At 36.6% G+C, this 16,767-nt stretch overlaps 1 protein-coding gene across 2 annotated transcripts in view; it reads right to left on the reverse strand.

Annotated features, from left to right (window-relative positions):
- Nucleotides 1–1,299: 1,299 nt before the first annotated feature.
- fam207a.L (family with sequence similarity 207 member A L homeolog) overlaps nucleotides 1,300–16,767 on the reverse strand; it is a 71,185-nt gene continuing 55,717 nt past the window's right edge. The window contains exons 4-6 of one of the 2 annotated variants that reach the window (NM_001092427.1): nucleotides 14,099–14,261; nucleotides 5,416–5,484; nucleotides 1,300–1,643 (exon numbers count right to left, since the gene is read on the reverse strand). In NM_001092427.1, coding sequence (NP_001085896.1) covers nucleotides 1,517–1,643; nucleotides 5,416–5,484; nucleotides 14,099–14,261 — 359 coding nt within the window. In that variant the 3' untranslated portion in view covers nucleotides 1,300–1,516. Of the gene's footprint in view, nucleotides 1,644–5,415; nucleotides 5,485–14,098; nucleotides 14,262–15,187; nucleotides 15,641–16,767 lie in introns of those variants that run through there. The other variant, XM_018234344.2, reaches the window with a different exon arrangement.

Consider the following 16,767-nt stretch of genomic DNA (forward strand, 5'->3'; position numbering starts at 1 on the left):
GGGCTGCACCTTCTGATGCCATTTTTTTCCCTTAAGTACTGGCTTTTTCATCAGGCACTCACACAGCAGCCAGGGGTTTGTTTCCCAAACGAGCAATAAGAGACGTGTTCTTGAGCCCCTTAGTGCTCTTGCACTTGTGCCCCCGGGGTAATAAATAAAACTTAATATTTTCTAAACATGGAACACTGACCTTTTGAGCCTGATACTGCTCTTACATTTAGCATACTATTTTATCATTCATAGCAAACTTCCCATTTATTTGAATAACAGTAAGCACCATACTCTTCTCAACATGTTGCCTTCTAATCTGCTAGTTATACAGTACATCTAAAACATAACAAAACGCAGAAAACACACTTTTTATTAACACTCATATTTATAAGTGATACAGTATGTTCTTGCCCTGCCTATATATACTGAATGTGTTCTTATAAGAGCTGCACGACACCCGATTTCTAGATTTTGTATATGGATACAGGAGCCTATTTTTGTGATTAATGCTGACACCACATACATGTAGATGTTAGTTTCCCAGTACAATCTGAGGAGTTGACTATGAATCAATGCAGACCAAATAAAAATGTGTAGTGTGTGTTTCAGCTTTAATGTGTGATATCTACTGAGGTGATGGTGCTGTCTGGTCCATCCAAACAAGGCTTACTTACTTTCATATCAGGTATTTTTATTTTCATACCTTAATTCAGACACAAGCTATTATCGTTGATGACAAATGAATCGTGTAGATGGTACCTTAAATTTGGCTTCATGTGGGGGCCCCAAGGGCATTAGTAATAACAGGTCTCGTTTCAGCCCCAATGGAAAGCAGATTGGCTGCCTGGAACAAAAATTTTCTCTACTGACACCAACTGTATCTGGAGTACAGACACTCCACAACAGCAATTACTTTAGCCCAAAGCGTGCTTGTTATCGGCTTCTTACACCCATCTAACACGTGGCCAAATCATACAGGATCAGTGCACTGCCATGTACCAATGTCTAAATTTAGTGCAGATACATACGGATACTGGAATAAGGTATACTAGTTATTTCTTAAAGGTTATCTGTATAAGGCAAGCAAGTTTGCAATTCTAGTGTTATTAAATAGTTACAAATAAAGTACTGTAGCCATAGCTTATAAAAACTGTATAAAATAGATCCGCATCATTACACACGAAGACACACAGATCTTTAGAATGTTATTTTTATTGAACTTTCGGAGAAAACCACATACATCATTTGTTTTTCCATACTTAACTAAAGCGTTTCTGGTGGTTCCTTGTCATTGGCAGTTTGGAAGGTTTTTTTTTTTTTTTTAATCGCTGTTCCGTACAGAAATAAAATACTTTAGCAAGCTGCTTAGAAATACAAAGTGTATCTGCAGCTGTGACTGACCCTGAACTCCCTGTTGTTGTGTCCCATAGTCACTGTGATTCTTATCTGCTGTTCTGTGGTCACAGTACGAATTATCTGGTGTTGCGTAGAAATAGCTGGAAATTTTCTGGTATATTTTTTTCCACTATCTGGGGTCAGTTTCTTGCTCTTCCTTCATCCGTTTCAGAAGATGCTGCCCTACTGCTGCCAGTGGGTTTGATTTGTATGAAGGGTTCCTGATCAGCTCCTGCACACGGGACATTTCCTCCTCTCTGTTAGATGAGACATTAGAAAATGGGTTCAATTTGAAAAGGGTGAAATTGTTTTCAAGATTCTCTCCTTCATTAAAGGAGAAAAACAAGAAGTGGGAGTAAGAGTGGGCAACAGTCTTTAGAGTCTTTAATAATCACAACACAAATGTCTTACTGGTACTGTTGTAAGAGGATGGGTTAAGAAATAGTAGAAAGTATTTATTTTTCTATATTTTAAAATACTGCTTTTGGAATTAAGTTATTTTCTAATATTACACTTTAATCACACAAAGCATGCATATGCATGTGGCATGTCAGGTCTCTTGGTTTGGCAGCTGTGGCAACTATCTCTGCAAAGGGTTTATTATGACTGAAAAGTAGTTATGGCTCCCCAGAGCCTGCAGAATCATAACGTTCGTAAAATCAGAGGCTGCCAGCCAAGGAAAATGATGTTTGTTCCAAGCCAAACTGCAGAGAGAGAGAAGAGGTGATGTGAACCATGAAGTGTTTTATATCCAAGAGTTATCAGAACTGGACGTTTGTGTTATTATTTGGAAACTAGGCTTGCTGAATAGATGCAAATGTGTAGTTCATAGGCTCTTGGTTTCATATACTCAATAGTCATCCCACTCTGAAATGGTTATCGTTGATACAGACGTCACTGAGCTAACTGCTGCTGGTACCAAAAAGCCTGAACACAATTATAACACAATCCTGAGCATCATTGCTATTGTAACCTGTTCTGCAAATAAAGAAATTGGGATTATAGTAGCTATGGCTGCTGCTATGGCAGGGTGACTAAATGAGTAACTTGAAGTACTATCTGCTACTATTAGTGTGGGACAGCGAGAGAGGCAGCATAAGTATGGTAGAAAACCAGCTTAGGGAAACAAAGAAAGACAGCTGGAACGTATGAATGCAGAGAGTCAACATTTCGGCTAAGTCGTGAGACAGGGCAAGACTTAAGTGCTGCAACAGTGTAGTTTCTCCTATGTCTATTTAAGCCCTGGCAAGTGTTTCTGGACTGCATTGCACCCAACTCAAAAGTTCCTATAAGGTGGTTGAGGCACACACAACTTCTGGGGGACTGAATGCAGAGCTAGCAACTAGCAAAGCGGAGAAGCAATTGTCAACCCCATAATATTACTATTACTAATAAACATTATATTTTCTTAAACATGCTCTGAGAACTGATTTAATTATGTGCAAAGGGCTTCATTCTGTTTACCCTCACCCCCTCTCTATTATGCCCTGGTAAAGTGCAGCATATGGTTGTTGGGTTGATCAGAAAGGAGTACTGCAACAGAATGTATAAGGCAAACTAGCCAAGGTGTTTGTGGCTCAGTCAGGAAGCCATTACTTGGAGACATTACATCAAACAATCTGTATAAAACCACATATTTCTATTTGTGATTTTGTATCGATGGAGATACACTCACAACTGAATATGTTTTACCATTTCAATTGCTATGTCTTCTCAGGATTCTAGGCTGGCAGTATATCCCGGAGCATGGCGAGCAGCTGATCCATCTCATTTGCTTCCAAGCAAAGATGGCGCAGGGAGCACACGCCTATCAGCCCACACATGCTGTAACTGAACAGATTCTTGGGGCCATATCAGAAATCCAGGTAAACTTTGAACACTTCCAACTTTTTGATTATACAGAGCTAACAGATTAACCAACACCCATTTAACATTTGGCTAAAACAGAGAGTTAGAAAACCTAATACCTTTTATTTGGCATTTACCATTTCCTTAACTTGATTTTTAAAGTGACAATTGTCTTTCTAATACAAAGCTCTGATGCCACTGTGTTGGTTGTCCCCATTTAGCATACAAAAAAATTTATCGTCTCAGTCCCCAAATAAAATTAAAGTTAACTGCTCACCCAGCGCAGAATAGGACCCAGGTGTAGAAACCCTAGGTCTATCGTTAGAGGGTGTAGTTTCAACCAGTACACAGCATTGAGGTTTTAGTCACAGCAATCTTTGTATATATGAGAACTCATCGAAGATGTTGGATGGCCCGGGTGCAGCGCCCCGAACCCGTAGCTGGGGGAGTAATTCAATGTAGATAGCGAAGAAGCACGCACTCCATGGGCCAATCGATATAATAAAAAGTCTTTATTAGAACAGCTAAAACAATAAACCTTACGCGTTTCGTATCCGAAGATACTTAGTCATAGGCATAATTGAAAACAGCCGTGAACTGACATTTAAACAAGTAAAAAGGATATGACGTACAAATCAGTGATCCTGAATTTTAACCCTAAAATTTAAATTGTTTCAGCTGAAATGAAACCTCTACTCTTATATTTTTAAACCAATTTAAATCATTACACACAGTTCTAAATTACTTTAAATCATTTCAATTCTTTCAAAATAATTTTTGAGACAATTTTTCTTAAGACCATTTTATAAGACTATTTTTTAGGACCATTTTTTAGGACAAGACGGAATGCTGTAAAATAGTAGAATTAGTGGATAAATCATGAAGTACATAAACAAATATTTAAGTTAACTATAATACTCAAAAAGTCGATGTATATAGCTAAAATACTGCTCTTCTTGATAAGAGATTTTTAACCGCTTCAAAATCAACATCTAGATTCAAGAATATTCATTTGCGTCGTGGAACTCATACCAAATAAACATGGATTCATATCACATTACATTCCTATCATTGGAAACATTGAAAGAGAACTAAAGAACGGGAGAACGGAGATATATTTCTAATTGATTAAATCGAACTACAGATAGGACACGTACTATCAACCCGAGGCACTCTACTTAATTAACCATTTCCCTTAAACCTATAATTTCTCTGTATATGCCTAAATTCCTAAGTTGCCTCTAGGAAATTTCCCCAGCGCAACTGCCTGGGAGTTCTCTCTTTGGGCCCACTTTGGTTCATTCAGATAGCTCGAAGCACCCTAATGTCACTATTGAAGTGTATATAATCACCACAATGAGGCTCAGAAAGCAGCGATCAAACAAAATTCATTAACATCCTAATGTCTACCGGTTAGATTACAATGTTAAAAGTATGATCCATTACGATATTCGTTTACCTTCTAAACAAAGTACTATACAAGTAAAAACTAAACTACATTAATTATGAAACCAATTCTCCAAAAGAATCGCAAAATTTATATTATATTTATACGATAACATAAATTTAAATAAATAAATAAAAGGATAAATCAAAATCAACCACAGTGAATATACTCAAGAAGAGCAGTATTTTAGCTATATACATCGACTTTTTGAGTATTATAGTTAACTTAAATATTTGTTTATGTACTTCATGATTTATCCACTAATTCTACTATTTTCCAGCATTCCGTCTTGTCCTAAAAAATAGTCTTATAAAATGGTCTTAAGAAAAATTGTCTCAATAATGATTTTGAAAGAATTGAAATGATTTAAAGTAATTTAGAACTGTGTGTAATGATTTAAATTGGTTTAAAAATATAAGAGTAGAGGTTTCATTTCAGCTGAAAATTTAAATTTTAGGGTTAAAATTCAGGATCACTGATTTGTACGTCATATCCTTTTTACTTGTTTAAATGTCAGTTCACGGCTGTTTTCAATTATGCCTATGACTAAGTATCTTCGGATACGAAACGCATAAGGTTTATTGTTTTAGCTGTTCTAATAAAGACTTTTTATTATATCGATTGGCCCATGGAGTGCGTGCTTCTTCGCTATCTACATTGTCCCCATTTAGCCCCTTGGTACCAAGAGCACAGGCAGGTCGATAGATGGGGAACAGACTAATTACTTTACTTACATGATCTTGCGCTTCTGGGCAGGTCTCATTTTGCTGTAGTCTGTTGGTTCTGGTTTCTTCTTCACACTGCTAGAAAGACAGAAAGAATTGGAGAACTGGTCAGAATAAAATTATCTATATGAATCTATATCTATGTGCATCAGCTGGCATACTGGCACTGGCATAGCTGCATCCAATCTAAAAGGAGCAAACAAGCTTCATATGCCCATTCTAAATGCAGCCACAGACAGGTCCATCAGGTAGACCCTTCAGATTGGCCAAGTTAATGAGGAGCCACACAAAGTATGGCCACCTTGCAACAACCGACTATGGGACAGGTTTCAAAATCAGGGTGGACTGCATTGGTGGGTTGATTCTGCCCAATTCTGATGAGTCTCCACAGGCAACACTGTGATGGTACAGGTTATGCAAGGATTAAATGACAAATCTCATGGTATGCAAAAGTTTATTTTCCTGGTAAAAGGAAGGAAGAAAATCTACATATGTAACAGAGAATGTCAAAAACTAAGGCAATGGCAATTTGTCACCCATTAAAAATTACCAGAAAATACCTGGTCACCCAGACCATTAAAATCACAGCATGTAAAAACACTTCACACGATTGGACGATCCTGTGTAATCGTGAAAAATAATACTTTTGACTTATTTACATAGATACATACAAAATTAAAATATAGGTAAAATATAAATTGCATTTCATCAAAGAAATTAATACTAAGGACCTAATTTACTACTAGGGTGTGAAAATGAGGGTCTTTAAACTTTTTAAAAGATCCAATCATTATCGTGAGACCACGATTATCTTGAAATGATCGTTTAAATGTACGATGTGTCCATCAACTAAAAAGACCATTTCAGCCGATATTGCCAGCAAAATTGAAGAGTAGCTGCCTGCTTGGCCCTGCAAACATAGATAGATTGCACTGAGACAGATAAAGATTTTTAAACCTGGCCAATAAATTTTCTGACAGATGTTGGGGGAAAAAGAGTAAGATGTACAATCGTTCGAATCCCACTATTGTTTCTAGCTTTTTGAAACTGCACTCAGCTGGGTGCCTGTGCTGCTTTTGTCAAAACATGTTCCAAAGGGGCCCATATTGCTGTGCATTGTCTTGCCATCACTTTATATAAATCCTAATCTCATCTGTACATGCCCACTCCCACAACACAGCTCAATCACACAGAAGGCATCTGATTGCTGGGCTTCCAGAAGGGACTCATCTTTTATTAACAGCACTGACAAATAGTTTAAGGATTTAATGTCTTTTTGCACATCCAATGTTTATACATTATGAGCAATAGCTATGAGCTAAGCAAGCCAATCCCTGTCACCAAAGAACAATTAAAGCCATAATCCTTGATAATATAGCTTGCTGCACTAGAAGTGGTGTGTAATACATCAAAGAGGTTCTGCAACATTCACTTGCTATCACTTTCAGGTTATATATATATATATATATATATATATATATATATTATATATATATATATATATATATATATATATATATATATATATATATATATATACTGTATATAATACACAAAAGCCATGAATATCCTGTAAATGATATCCTTATAAACGGTGACTAGTGATGTCATCAGTTATAAACGGTGAGTTCTTATGTCATTTCCGTCACATGACTCACTGAAACTTGTGTATTATATATATATATATATATATATATATATATATATATATATATATATATATATATATATATATATATATATATATATATATATATATATATATATATATATATATATACACACACACACACACATTAAATGTGTGCCACTCCTAATATTTCTCAGATGGGTTTTTTTTCTGTTTTTGCAGCTTAAGGATGGCTTGTTTCACCTGCATGGAGAGCTCATTTGACCACATGTTGTCTGTTCACAGTAAAATCTTCCACATACAAGCACCCCCCCCCCCCCTTAAATCAACTCCAGGGCTTTTATTTGCTTCATTGATAGATAAAAGGAATTGCCCACACCTACCCATGAAATAGCATTTGAGTCAATGGCCCAATTACTTTTGAACCCCTGGTCCAATTACCTTTGAAGTGAAGCGATTGTTTAAAAAAAAAAATAATAAAAAAAAAAGGCTTTAGTTTCTCACATTTTTATGCAATAATTTTGTTCAACCCACTGAATTAAAGATGAAAGTCTGCAATATATATTATATGTAAGAACTTCACATCAGTTTTGAAATAAAGTGTTAAGGTCTTTGTCTGAACCAAGAGCACAAAGTAAAATGCTAAAGGCTAGACAAAAGACACGTTTATTTTTTCATCCCAAATAATTGTGTAACTACAAAACATGTCTAACCTAAGCAGTTACTAGGCATTTCTCGTGTCAGTTTCTACACTATACATTAATGAGAAGCATGGAAGACCTGTCATGTTAAGCTTTTTGTTGTCTCTGAAATAAACACTTGAAACACACAGCTCCCATCAAACCATTTATAATTCATCAAAAGAAACTGCGTGTGTTTTATTTGTTCGAATGTGTTTGTTAATCCTCATTATCACATCCCTCCAGGAAATACTGTTTTGAAGCCATTAAGAAGGGATCAATGTTTTAACCCCCCCCCCCCAGCACAGGTAGTTAATTAGCCAGCTCTGCATAGTCCTTAGTTCCTGTTCTAAACCTAAGCTGTTCCACGCTGTCAGCATAATGGTGTTTTGGTATCGGTTTAACAGTCCTTCAAAACTGTTCTGCCTACTTATTGAGCAAGTACATATGGTGTGCAGGAATTCTCAGAAGTATGTTAGTACATTCATTGTAATTGGTAATGGCCTATGAGCAGGCAATAACGTGTTATCAATGATATCAATGTAAAACTGCACTCAATGGCCCAATAAAAATGATTTATTATGGGAAAAAAGAAATCCATTGTCTTTGTCAAATACTGTGAGTTTAAGTAATCCCAGAAGTACTCAAACCCTGTAACAAAATATTGGCAAAATTAATAGATAAAACTACTACTTTCTGCAACTAAATGACTGTGCCACCTTTGATCTTGCCATCTGTCCCACCCACTATGAACTCATTTATGCAGTACAGGTCAATATGATTTTAAAGGGCAGATTTATCAAAATGCGAGTTTAGATTTTAATAAATAAAAACTGCCCCACGTTCTATTCATTCCTATGGGATTTTCAAAAGCATATTTATCAATGGGTGAAAGTCAGAACTCATCATTTGATAAATACGCTTCCAAAAATCCCATAGGAATGAATAGAACGTGGAGGAGTTTTTAGTTATTAAAATCTAAACTCACATTTTGATAAATCTGCCCCAAAACGATGTTGTGATGACCAATGGGTTTCCACTGGGGGCCATTACCCAAGTATCTTTGCTCTGATCCCCCCCCCCCATGATCTTGATACTGGTGTTCTACCAAGGTCCTAATGCACTGCTAATGGAGCTGCATATGTTGAGCAATCACTGTTTGGCTACATATTCCAAATTGCCTATTCTGGAGAGGGCTTAACTATTGTTATAATGTTTGCCAGGAGTACTGTCTATAGACAATGCTCTGCATTATTTTGGCTCTTATAGTAACGCTTTTTAGTTTACTTTACTCCTTATTGAACTGTACCTTCTTATACCTTCTTTTTGAATAGCCTCTTAAAGGGATGGTTACCTTTATGCTAAAATTTTGTATATTATAGAACAATTCTAAGCAACTGTTCAATTGGCTTTTTTTTATTTTGTATACTTTTTGAATCATTTGCCTTCTTATTCCAACATTTTCCAAATTTCAAATGGGAGTGACTGCCCCCATTTAAAGAACAAATGCTGCAAATGTATTGTTATTGCTACTTTTTTATATTTATCGGTTTACTCAGGCCCTCTCCTATTTGTATTTCAGTCTCTTATTCAAATCAATACATGGTTGCTAGGGCAATTTGGACCCTAGCAACTAGAAATTACCAACTACAGAGCTACTGAATAACTAAAAAACAATGAATAATAAAAAATCAAAACCAGTTACAAATTGTCTCATCATACTAAAAGTTAATGTAAAGGCGAACAACCCCTTTAACATGCTATGAGTTTTACAGTAACTTCAGGGAACATTCACTTGCTTACATTAACTTGAGAAGAATAAAGAAAAAGGAAACTGACTGATGCATTTATACATACTTACAAGACTACAGATTAGAGTGATTCTTTCTATAATTTAAGTTGGCTACAGATATTAAAATCTGCTAGTTTGGCGAGGACACGGTCATGTATTATCTCACTGCCCCATGCAGACTCATTAGGAAAAAAACTGTATTCACAGCCTGATAAGGTTCTTGCAGATGGATTTTTGCATCCTTCCTGATCAATATTTGACCTTGCTCCAGATGCTTGTCAGATGCTTACAAGCCTCTCCCAGTGCTTTTAATTGCCTTTGTCAGATGCTTAGTTGACGTTTTGGCCCAATACAAGGGACAATAAGCTGCTGAGTAAGTCATGAGTGGCTGAGTTGGCAGCTAATTAGGGCTGTGTATATGCAACATTACAGTCAGCTCACCTATCCATGATATTTTCAGGGAATACCAAAATACTATTTGGCTGCCTTTTCCTATGTTATCATAGTACAGAAGTACTAATTATGTTCCTACAAGATAGAGTTTGCACACTACACCTAGGGGCAGATTTATCAAAATGCGAGTTTAGAGCTTAATGAATTAAAACTCACCCATGTTCTATTCATTCCCATGGGATTTTTAGAATTGCATTTATCAATGGGTGAAAGTTGATAAATACGGTTCTAAAAATCCCGTAGTTACGAATAGAACATTGATGAGTTTTTTTTTTTTTATCAAGCTCTAAACTCACATTTTGATAAATCTGCCCCTAACAGTGTTGAGTTCAAAGGTGTTAAAGGGTTAATTTGAATATCTGTGCCGACTCCATTACAAAATTAAAATCTGTTCTGTGCATATGCTGGAGACTGTGCTTAAAGAAGCCCCAGCTTTAGCTTGCTGGGAAGCTTGACAGCATTCTGACATAAAACAGAAGTGGATATAAAGGGAATTATAATTGCATAGCATAGATTGCTCAGGTCTGTAGGGAAAAAGCACACCGCACACATACTGAGATTGTCAATGAAGGGTAATTAAGTCAAGGAAAACTAGTGATTAAAAAGTAACTTTATGTTCTCTAAAATGCTTGCATTTGCCGAGTGTAGGATATTATGTACTTTTTAATCAAAGCACTGATACACACGTACTCATGACGCAACACTGTGTGATGTAAATGTTGCCCGTTCCATGTGTAGGTGTACTGAATTCATATGTTCTAATTTGTTTTTACATTTACTTTCCAGGAAACGCATTTCTAGCAAGAGCAGAAAAGCAGAGTTAAACACAACAGCATTGTTGGTAATTAAAAACTGAGTGAAGCTACTTAAAAAAACCTTGTGACAGAATTTAGTCTTAGGCAGGAACAAAGCAGATATGCAAAAAATCCAATGTACAGGTAAGAAGTAAAAATATTTCTTTCAAATAACATGTTGACAGGAAAGCCTAACTCGTTTTGTGCCCGCATGGCACAAGCCCGGCTTTGCTCCTATGGTGCTCCATTCCCCTTAGCTGAAAGTTTAGGATTGGCTCCCAAACATTTATATATGTGAGCTTCTACTATTTAAAACAATTTCAGTCATGTTAAGCGATGCCACCACGTCAGTAAAAACAGGAAGAAACAAGGGGACAATTTGTAGATCTGCATCTGCACGTTAATATAGGTTTTGCAAAGGAATTTAAGCATTTCTCAGAGCTGTGCAATTTTAAATGTGTAGAAGACTGATTATTTCACAAAACACATTTGAACGCTGGGTTATATTGAAATTATATCATATAAACTATTATATACATCTATTCAACCCATGTAAAGACTGGAAGCCATCTATTGCAGAGCAACATCTGGCCCATGAGGCTCCAACTGGACAGCCTTGTTATAAATGCTATTAAATTGAATGGTTACAATCACCTAAAAGTGAAGCATTTTTTTAAAAGTCTTCTGTTTACAGTGTTCTCCCCAGAAAAAAATACCAGGCGGGAAAAAATGTATTTGGCTGGGTGGGAAGAAAAATAAATAAATGCCTTCCCCCCTCTTCCCCACTCTAAAATAAGTGTTTTTTTTTCCCTACATGCTGATGGGACTGTGCCCTTTAGCAAACACAGTCCTGCTGGCTTCTATGTAAAAAAAGTTATCTGCTGAGCATGATATGGGGGCAGAAAAGGGCCAAGCAGAGGCAGATGGCAGGGAAAGACAGCTGGGTGATGCCTGATGTGAACACTGAAGGTGTCAACTGATATAAGGGGTTATATTTACTATCAGTGGCCCCAAATTGTCAATTTCAAGACTGAAGGAAACAAAATGTAAATAATAAATATAGTATAAGTAAAATTTATTTTGCTCAACTAACATGATGGAAAAGAATTTGGAATTATTTCTTAGGGTGACAGGTCTCCTTTAAGACGCCTGGTAATTTCAGATTCACAGCCCAAGACTTGTGATAGAAGCAGTGATACACCTTTTTAAATTACCATTTTCTATTGTAGAAAGAAAGTTCACATTATCAATTGAGATTATGTGGACCAAACCCAGTATGGTGACCCATAGGTTAACAATAGCTGCCACAGATTAATTATACAATAACTACCTAAAAACTCCTGGAAAAAAAAAAAAGATTCTGGACCATATGCCTGTCACGGGGGAACATAATGTTCTGTTTTCACAGAGTTGCACCTGTTCTTCATGCTCCACTAGTTGAGATCAACTACTATGGAAAAAAAGGCAAAATTTAGAAGGTGTGATGAATTTTAACAATGTATAAAAAACAGTGTACCATTTCCGAAACCACCTATATCGAAATAAATAAAAAAAACAAAAAAATGATTATTAACAAAAGACCAACGTTTCGGCCTCTTTAAGAAAGGCCTCGGAGAGGCCGAAACGTTAGTCTTTTGTTAATAAAACATTATGTAATTTTTAAGTCCTGAGAGTGCGGACCTTCTTTACTGAATAATTATTTCAAAATTTTGGACATTGCACCCAGGCAAGTTGAACCTAGTGACGAGAGTACCGACTCCCCCAAAGTTAAAAGCAGTATATACACTAGGGAATAGCAGTAATAGCAAATCAGTCCGTGCCCTTTGCACACCCCGCCCATTGCTACTACTGATTGGATGGTTTAGTGAGGTCTTCGGATTGGCCACGGCCCTGGTGCAGCACCAAGAAGACAATCAAACTTTACTATCTAGAGGAAGTAAAAGTTGTAACAAGGTTTATGTAGGTGAACCAAGCGGCCTGCTTGGAACACTAATTTTTTTAAGTAAATGCTTCAGGCCATCGGGACATTCAGTCAAGGGAGGCACCAAGATGCAGGACTGGGACAGACGGTAACTCGCCTAGCGGCGGACCGCCAGCTCCATCCCAAGATCAAGCAGTAATAGCAAGATAGCAACCTTCTTTCAAATTTGATAATAAACAGCTGTTGCGTGCAAAGGCTTTCTGAATAATCCTCTGCCAGTTATTTACCCGTTTACATCTTTATTTAAGAGCCCAAAACAGGTTTGTATCACTATTAAGTAAATACTCGAGTATATATACACACACAGGTATGGGATCCGCTACCCGGAAACCCATTAAACCGGTTATCCAGAAAGCTCCGAATTACGGAAAGGCCATCTCCCATAGACCCCATTTTTAATAAAAAAAAAAAAAATTAAAATTTGAACCTTGCATGTAATCCCCATGCCGCTGTACTGGGATTTACAGCACACTGATCGGAATCCTATCATGCAGCATGAAAGAAGATGCCAATGGCTCTGTACCAGTGCTCTGTGTCATGTCTTCTTACAGCAGTGACCTCCACGGCAGACAAAATGGAGGATTAAAAACAAAAATTACTGAAAGAAGGAGGAGAAAAGACAAACAAAAATAGAAGGGAAAGAAGAGAGCATGGTGCAACAAAAGAAAGTGAGTAGGGTGTTCCACATATTATGTACAACTATTATTTATTTATCGTAGGCCTGTGTTCCAGGTTGCTTGCATGCCTAGCTAGACCTCTGTTGGTGGTGCAGCAGTGACTCAATGGTAGAACTGTAGCATCTTAGTTATAATCGGACATTGTGCTGTTTTATCTGGCAAGAAAGTCTTTTTATTCTAGAAAAGAAATGCACTGGCCCAGAGACCACACTGCCATTACCAGGAAAGCTAATTGTAAACTTTACCTACCTGTGCAGGTCCAAGCCCAAGCATGGGATATATAAGAGGTAAGTAAAATGGCAGCAAAGCCCTCAGTGCCTTCCCTCATTCCCTAAATGCTAATACCACAATCTGCTATCAAATTTGAGGGCCACTGTGATATGAAATGCTGGCTTATAGTGCCATATTTTGGGGACTAAAGCCAATATGAAGTCATGAAGTAATAGGGCCATACCATTATACTACCCAAAAATACAGTTTGAAAAGGTCTTGCCTTAGTAAACAAGCAATACAATAAAATGTCATACTTAACAAAATAGCAAATAAATTGTGATAAGAATAATTACTAGTACTGTTATCGAAATGATGGTGTAATTAGAAAAATTGAAAATCCCATAAAATAACCCAGGTACAGTAAGATGAATGGAAAGCTAAAGATATATTGAAAGTCATTTACACTACTAACCATTTGGGCTGCTTTCTTGGTGCCCTAGGTTTGCGAACAGCGGTCAGTTCTGACAGTTCAGGAAGTGCATCAACGAGTGGTCTCATGTCTCCAACTACAGGAGTAGCTTTCCTTTTAGCTTGGGCTTTCTTGGCTTGTTGGGCTAGGGCCAGGGTTTCAATTTCTTTAGAAAATAAAATCACATTGCAGATTAGAGAAAGCCACTACTTCATCTACCCAAAAATACAGTATGAAAATACCTTGCCTCAGTAAACAAGCAATGCAATAAAATATCACACTTCACAAAATAGCAAATAAATTGTGATAAGAATAAAGTATTTCCTCATGAAATGCACAAATATCATACTGGCATTAATAGAAGAGATAGGGTGAAAGTATACAAAGGTTTATTAAATAAAATACATATGTGCAGTTGTCAGGGATGTTCTTTTTCAAATCTTCCTAATCTCAGTTCAAAAAGGGCAACGTTGTGAGAAAATGTGTAGAATGCTAGTCTCTGAAGAGCAGCAACAGAGGAATGATTATTCAAAATGTATAACTTTTTAATAAGGGCCTTTAATTTTACAATATGTAGAGCCAGTGCTAAGCTTATCATAGTTCTTGTCTGCTCCATCTCATTATTGAAATCACACCTTGATGAATCTTAATTGGATGATATGGAGGTTTGTGTTAAAGGTTTGCCAACTTTTCTGGAAAAAATAAAAACCATCCTACATTTTTAACTTTTTCCCCTGTCAGTAACACGGCAAGTGGCAACCCATTTCTGTGAGTTGGTGGGTCCTCTGAAGAATAAGTGTTTTCAAAGGGAGATAAAAATTTGGCAAAATCTTGCGGACCCCCTTAGCTTATATAATAATGCTGGATGTGTGAGAATTATAGGTGTACTTCCTGTCTGTAAGAACTTTTCTAGAAAAGGGAAATGAAGCACACCATTGTTTTCGGTTCTTGCCTTTAAAGTATTTATTGCAGCAGAAAAGTGGCACAAGTTTTCGTGGACAACCCCTTCCTCAGCATGCACCTGAGGAAGGAGTTGTCCCCGAAAGCTTGTGCCGCTTTTCTGCTGCAATAAATGCTTTAAAGGCAAGAGCTGAAAATAATGGTGTGCTTTTCTAACAAAGTTGGGACCTGAGATTTTACAGATAAGGGGTTTCTCTGTCATTATACCTTAAGTCTCCTAAAAACATTTAAAAAGTAAATATACCCAATAGGATTGTTATGCTACCAATAGGAATTATGCAGGTTAATTACGGACAAGTACATGGTGCTATTTTGTACAAAGAAAAGGAAATGAAAAAGAATGTATTTAGTAGCCTAAAATAGACTCTTGTAATGGAGATGGCCTTATTGTAATGTACTGCTTTCTGTATATTGTGTCTCTAGATAAGATATCCATACCTACATAATCTTTATATACTGTTGCTGGAGAAGATAAGAACCTGTATTTGCTGTTTGAACTGTACTTGTTATACACTGTACTGGTTTTTGGCACTGATATTATACAGTGGTTTAATAAAAAACTGAAAGCATTGATTTTAATTGAACCTGTTTGAGCTTAAGTTGAGGGAAACCAGGCACCAAAAGAAACAAGGCACATGCCAAAGAGCAACAGAAATATAGTGCTGAAGTGGAGTAAATTACCATCCCCACTATAACTTTGCAATAGTCCAGCTGCTATGGCTAGCGTTTTATCAGTTACTTACTGCACATGGTTATCTATGCTGTGACGGCAGAATATGCAATTGTACTGTAAAGCAGCAAGCATGTATAATTAAACCTTCCCATAGGAAGTAAACTCTTTAGGGGGAATGTAATTAAAAATCACAAGCATGTTTGAAATGGCATTTTTGTGAATGTTTAGAGTTGCTCGCAATGAAAAATTATTTCCTGGCGAATATTACATTGCTAAGCAAAGGTTAGTGTTAACACCTGCTCTAGAGTTTCGTTAAATATTTCATCGCAATATATGCTTTGTGATTGCATAATTTATTACATACACTGTGAATGCTTGCAAAAGCCATTGGTCACAAATTGTGCAAGGAAGTTGTTGGTCTGTAATACTTCAAAAAGGACGCTAACATTTGCAATGGTCTTTTTTTCGATTACAAAATATTTTACAGAAATAGCACTTAAAAGTGCTGTACACAGCTCTCAAATGAAGGTTATATAGTGAATTATCAATCATATTTTCTGTTCCAAGGTCATGTTTTATAAATGGCCTTTGCTTATGTATTCTAGACAAAAAGTTGGCTTCATGTATTTGGAATATCAGTATCATGACATAAAGCAAATTTTAGAGACCAGTGCTTAATTAGCCTCCCCAAGTGCAAAAATCACTCTCTGTCTATGACTCTGTATATTAGAACTTTTATTGAAAATATGTAGTATGAGCACACAGATTTTAGTTTGCATACTACATCTCTCCCTAAAACTTGTCAGCACTGGTTTTAACCAAAAGAAGATGATAGCCCTCACTAAAGACTTTCTTATGCAAGTAGAATGGCTCCAAATGTGACTATGGAAGACTGAAGATAACAATAAAAATGCTCTCTGAAAGTAAATCGGAGACTGCAGTTTATAGAAGCCATTTCTAAGGCTTATCTCTATTCAATATTCACATCAACTTTAACAGCATTGTTGAATTACAGTCATTCAGCTGGAGCCATAAATAA

Source organism: Xenopus laevis, chromosome 9_10L (assembly GCF_017654675.1).
Source record: "Xenopus laevis strain J_2021 chromosome 9_10L, Xenopus_laevis_v10.1, whole genome shotgun sequence".
NCBI lineage: Eukaryota > Metazoa > Chordata > Amphibia > Anura > Pipidae > Xenopus > Xenopus laevis.